At 42.5% G+C, this 6,000-nt stretch overlaps 1 protein-coding gene across 1 annotated transcript; it reads left to right on the top strand.

The window, feature by feature from the left end:
• The first annotated feature begins 1,209 nt into the window (after nt 1–1,209).
• On the top strand, nt 1,210–3,795 carry urp2 (urotensin II-related peptide). The gene is made up of 5 exons (XM_037246355.1): nt 1,210–1,334; nt 1,425–1,724; nt 2,396–2,430; nt 2,614–2,758; nt 3,223–3,795. Exons 1-5 carry the CDS (start codon nt 1,244–1,246, stop codon nt 3,252–3,254), a joined length of 603 nt encoding a protein of 200 aa, XP_037102250.1. The 5' UTR covers nt 1,210–1,243; the 3' UTR covers nt 3,255–3,795.
• Nucleotides 3,796–6,000: the final 2,205 nt, after the last annotated feature.

A 6,000-nucleotide genomic window follows, 5' to 3' on the forward strand; every position in this document is an offset into this window, starting at 1 on the left:
TTATTTGGTAGCATTTTTAAAAACTATTTGTTCGCTTCCTGTTTACGCAACTCCTTCTATTCAGGGTGCAAGCAATGAATGAGTGGAAGTTCTCAAGCAAAATTCTCTTCCCCCAGCAACTGATGTGCACACACACACACTCGCGCATACGTATGTCCCATTTATCAAAATTATTTATCTTTTTTTAATCCGGGGGAGAACGCTTATTTTGGGAACCGAGATCGTCACTCGCGTCAAATTCCTGTCTGTGACATTAATTAGCACAAAGAGTCACCCTTTCCTGTCTTTTGTGTCTTTTGCTCATGTTGCCATCATCACACTTCTTTTTTTACAACCTGTTTGTGTGCGTTGTGTGTGTGTGCTGTGGGGACTTTTCATCCAAGTTTAAAACCAACCCTGGATAGTGTCCATTTGTGTACAAGTTGTGTTTTAACAGTTTGAAAGTACTCTATTTGGTTTTGCCGTGTGTGTGTGTGTGTGTGTGTGTGTGTGTGTGTGTGTGTGTGTGTGTGTGTGTGTGTGTGTGTGCATGCGTGTGTGTGTGTGTGCGTGTGTGCGTGCGTGTGTGTGCGTGTGTGTGGCCTGGGCCTGTAGAAGCAGTGATTAGTTAGTTCTTAATATGTTTGCTTAAGACCACAGTAAGAGAAAGACCCTCTGACGCATGAGGGGACTCACACAAGGACACACATACGCACAACCACACACACACAACCACACGTATACTAAAGCCTAAACACACATTTACAAAACGATATTGGATCTCAAAGCTGGCTGCCAAAGTCCCCAAATGTCACCAATCTATTGAGAAGCGAGAGGCGGAGCCTCTTGAACCGATTGGTCGGCGCAGATTTACCGCCCGACTGTCCCAAAGCGGAATTTTAAAAAGGCAGGTTAGTCGGAGAGGATCAGGGAGACGAGAGTCGCCGACAAACACTTGACAAGCCTTCTTCTTTAAGAGGCGCATCCCTGGAACATGAACCAGCAGCAATAAGGACGGAAGATTCATTTCGACAAGAGAATTATTTAAATACTTTGCTGCATTGACGAACACCAAATCCTGGTTGAAATACTTCATTTTTTTACATCTATATTTTGGGGGAAATCCGAACTGAAAACTCACAAAATGATGATGACCAATGGACCGTCTTCAATGTAAGACAAAACGAACGAATCCAAAGAAACAGTAAAAATCTCAATCGATTTTTCATTGTTCGACCTTTCCAAATCACCTTTGAGATCAACGATGCTTCCTCGAGCTGCGAAATTGCCGTTCGTTCCCGTTATGATGCTGATTGTCGCAATGACGCAAATCCGGGCAGCACCCGCAGAAAAAGGTAACGAAGCTAAATCTTCCTGTTGTTTCTTTTGTTTTTTACTCATCCCAAATCGACAAGATCCTGATTTGACCCTTTCTCTTCCCCTAGATCCGCTGAAACCTCCAACTCATCTTTCCACTCGTCTTCATTCGTCAGCTGAACCCCCAAGGTCTGGTCAAAGCGAGTTCCTCAAACACTGGCGTCTAAACAGCAGAGCATCTGGGGCAGAAGGAACGAGACGAGGAGACCGAACCACTTCGCGAACATTTACTGCCGGCATGAGATACCATCCTGGGATGGATGGTTCTGAGAAGCGGGGCCAGATACTTAAGATGCTCTCGGTCCTGGAGAGGATGCACCGGACGTTCAACAGCACGCTGAAGACAAGGATCACCTTCCTGCCAAGAGGTTAAACATGTTCACACTTCCTGTCATTATGAGAGAAAAGGCTTGGAAAACGCATCAGACTCCAGGGGGATTATTTCCAAAGGACAAATTCATAGTTTGGATTTGAAATGTAATTTTTGTGACGGCAGTCCTGGAAACTTTCTGACATGCCCTCGTAACGTGTCAATGTTAATCGACGGCAGCCATTTGCACTTTTCACAACACTAACTTACCAGGGCGCCTCTGCCCTTAGTGGCTGTTCATGTGGTGACCTCGTCCGATTTTCAAGATTTTTTGACACATATATTGCTATCATAACACGTAATCTGTGATATACATACATAAATTGAGTGTCAAAGTGTTGACTCCGCTATGGCGCCATTTTGACTTTAATACGGTGCACTGCTACCCTCTGCTGGCAGTTGGGCGCATTACCACTCTTTAAAGCGCTTGCAATTTCAAGGGCCAGCGCATCGGACCAATGAAAAAGCATAAAACTGGACCTTGTCAATTCATGTTTTGATTCGAATGGGTTTCTTCAGTCGTTCTTGACATTTAATGAATTAACGACCATTTATTAGCTTCTGAGTAATGATCTTGGGGCTAATAAGACCAAGTGCGTTGAAATTGTCCTACTGGGCATGATATGAAACTACCTGCACAATGAAGTCATGTTTTTTTTTTCTTTGCAGCAAATGCAAGAAATTCAGGACGGAAAAATAAAATGGTAGGTCCCTTTTGATTTTATCCTTCCATTTTCTACATCACATTGACACATTTTCAAAAATAGTTTGGGACTGTTCTAAATGACGATTGTTTGACCTTGGCTGGCGGAGATCAACCAAGCTGACAGAAGCTCATTTGAGTTCAAGCCTCATTTTCAACTTGTCTTTCATGGTCTTATGATGAGGCTGCAGCGATGTTGACCACCTCCCCGCCAGCGGCTGCCAATAGCACCGCTTCCGGAGCGAGTGCCGGCGTAGTCGTCCCCAGCCTTACCGGCCGCAACCTCCGCAAGTCGCTCCCAACGCAGTCGAAGAAGACAAACAAAAGAGGTAACAATCAACAATCGGACTCCTCGAAAATGCCATGTTAGCATTAGCATGTCAATGGCTTTTCGCTACGTTTGTTAGCATTAAGGCAAGATGACTTTCCCATGGCAAAGTTGTGTTTTTCGTCTCATGTTCACAGTTTCATATTTATAAACTTCATCTGGAAGTGGCATCAAACAGTTTGAAGCCTCTTTTTTTGATGAATCGTTCAATATTTGCTACTTTTACAGCACTCGTATCTTGAGTTTAAAATCACGCGCATCTCAAGGCAACACTGCAAAGTAGAAAAATCGCAATATAATCAACTTCTCAGTAGCTGTGAAGTCAAACTACACAGTGATGGAAAAACACACATTTGGAATCGAAAAGAATGTTTGCTGATGCAAACAAAACTTGTGTTCTTGTAGCATCATTGTCTACAAGTTTTTTATTGATTTCTTTTGAATGACTATTTTTTTCTTCAACAGTGTGTTTCTGGAAGTACTGCTCCCAGAACTGAGCTCCCAGCGTTTCACCTGTGAGCCTCATTTCCCTCCTCCCCTCCTCCATCCATCTATCCATCCATTCAAGGTCATGACCTTTGCTTTGTCCTCGTGAAAGAAAACAAAAAAAAAAGTGAACTATTGCTTTACCAAAGTGTCTCATAGCTCCTGGAAAATTTCAATTTGGCCACTATTCTCCATGCATCCATCCTGTCAACCAAGCAAGCAAGCAAGCAGTTTCCATTCCATACCTATGCTCTGGGCTCGCGTTTGACCTCTGCGTGCTAGGCAACAGTTGCTCAGACATCAGCAGCAGGCCCCGGGCGGGGCCTTCCACCGCGACGGCGCCAATACCGACTTAGACCTTTTCATCCGACTCGTTAATTAACAAAACTGACCGATCAAAGAAGACGATGTGTGCTCAAGGCTAAGCACATGGATAAAGAAATCCCCGTTTAATACCACCCCGCCCGCCTAAAGACAGATGCACATTGCTTTTTTTATGTGTATGCCTTCTTGAAATAAAGTGCTTCTACAACATGCCAACGACAACAGAAACTAATCTTATGTTTTAATGTCTTTCTTTTAACGTCATTGTTTTCGCTGAATGACTCAAAAGTTCAGAAAGTTGATTAGCAACTCCACAAAAAAGGGCATACGAGTTCACCAAACATAAAACGACAACAATGTTCCACTGTCTTGTCAAATTGTCTGAAAAAGGGTTGCAGCTAACAGTATTAATAATCAAGTCATCTGTTGATTATTTTGTGGATCAATCAATGAATATTTTGTTTAAAACCCCATTCCATCCTATTAATCTAAAATAGAATATTATTTCCAATACACAAACATGAATGAATTATATTTGTTTGGTTCGTAACATGTCAGAAAACAGGCATACATGTTGCTCATCGTTTTTTCAAAAAAAAAAGCAAATGTTCTATTTTGATTCAAAACAAAGATAATCAGTGTTTTTATGCAGAGCTACAAAAATTGGAGAAAATGTATTATTGAAAACTTGAAATTCTGGACGAAATTAAAAAATAGATCCAAATGAGTTATGATCAAACATAATAATCAAATAATTTCATAATAGACAAGTTGTCAATTAATCAATTCACCTATTTGCATCTTGATACGGCACACCTGTGAAGGATTATCTCGGCAAAAATGCTCAGTAACACAAGTTTGGACATATTGGTGAACAATTTTTGAAAACAAATTCTCCTGGCATTTCAAATGCTCTATTCCAATACAAAACAACCTTCAGGCATGTAGAAGCTCGTTAAATTGACATATATCCCGAGCCAGATTTGTTTTTTTCTTTCTTCCCCGCAACAAAAACGACCCAATCACTGTATTTGTGGTGTGACTTTACAGAGTGTCGAAAGCGTTGTAGTGGTGGCTGTACATTCCTCGTGTGGATGTTTCTATGGTAACAGATAAGAGTGTTTGCTGTTTGGATGAGTAAACTGTGCTTCATTACATTCAGAGCGTTTCACTGCCACTGTTGCCCCGGTGATGAGTGTGTGTGTGTGTCTGTACATGCTTCTATGAGTGTGGAGAGAGAGGTGTTAAATACACAGCATAGAATTATTCAGCATTCATTGAGCTACAGCACAGAATCGTGTCGTCGTCCCAAATTATTCCAAAAAGAAGCAGGTGGAATCATTTCGCTTTCAGGTGGGAAATTTCAACAATGCCAGTTGCTCAATATTCACCAAAAAAGCAATCAGGTCGGAAGGATGAGTCACACACTATGGTGAAAATAAAAAAGTGAATGATTTATTATTCTTTTAAATGGACTGTATAAAAAAAGTGAATGATGTATGATCTTTTTAAATGGACTGTATATTCGTCGCCTTCTGACAATCTTTTCCTCTTATTGTTTGCGAAACCAAATTGTCTCATTCATGTCACACTATACTATTGTGTCAAATCCTCAATCGATATTTTACGATTAGACTTTTTAGTTGATAAAAATGCATGGACATTAGATTATGCCTAGGACTAGAAGATTTTCAAGATTACTTTTAAGTAATGCAGGTTAAGTCCATAAATGTAACCCAACACAAATACAATTATACATTTTCTAAAATTGTCTGTAACAAAGAAAATAATTCACGAATCAAACTGACTGACCTGACCAGAAAGGAATGGGCGCCATTTTTTTCAGCAGCGGATTTATCACACAAATGCAAAGTATGGCTCTTTTCACTGGCACAGTGACATAATACTTGATTCATTCCAAAAAAAATAAAACTTGCCGATGTATTAAATTCCGAAACTCTAACGGTTCCCTCACACTGAATCCTCTAAATTAGTGGTGTCCAAACTACGGCCCGCGGGCCAACTGCGGCCCGCGGTCCAGTTTTTATTGGCCCGCAGCAAATTCTGAAAACATAATTGAACGTGGCCCGCACAACACCTTGAGCACTTCTCAGTTTCCACACTAGATGGAGCCCGCCACACAAAGCGCTTGACGTCCGATTAGCCCCCCCCCGGAAGAGAAGCGAACGCGCAGCGTTTGATTTGACGTCACACTAGCCGCCTCCCCCCCCCCCCCCCGGGAGAGAAGCGAACGCGCTGCGCTCGACGTCCGATTAGCCCCCCCCCCGGAAGAGAAGGTAACGCGCAGCGTTGGACGTCCCACTAGCACCCCCCCCCCCCCCCCCCCCGGAAGAGAAGGTAACGCGCAGCGTTGGACGTCCCACTAGCCCACCCCCCGGAAGAGAAGGGAACGCGCAGCGTTGGACGTCCCAA

This window comes from Syngnathus acus, chromosome 2 (assembly GCF_901709675.1).
Source record: "Syngnathus acus chromosome 2, fSynAcu1.2, whole genome shotgun sequence".
Classification (NCBI taxonomy): Eukaryota; Metazoa; Chordata; class Actinopteri; order Syngnathiformes; family Syngnathidae; genus Syngnathus; species Syngnathus acus.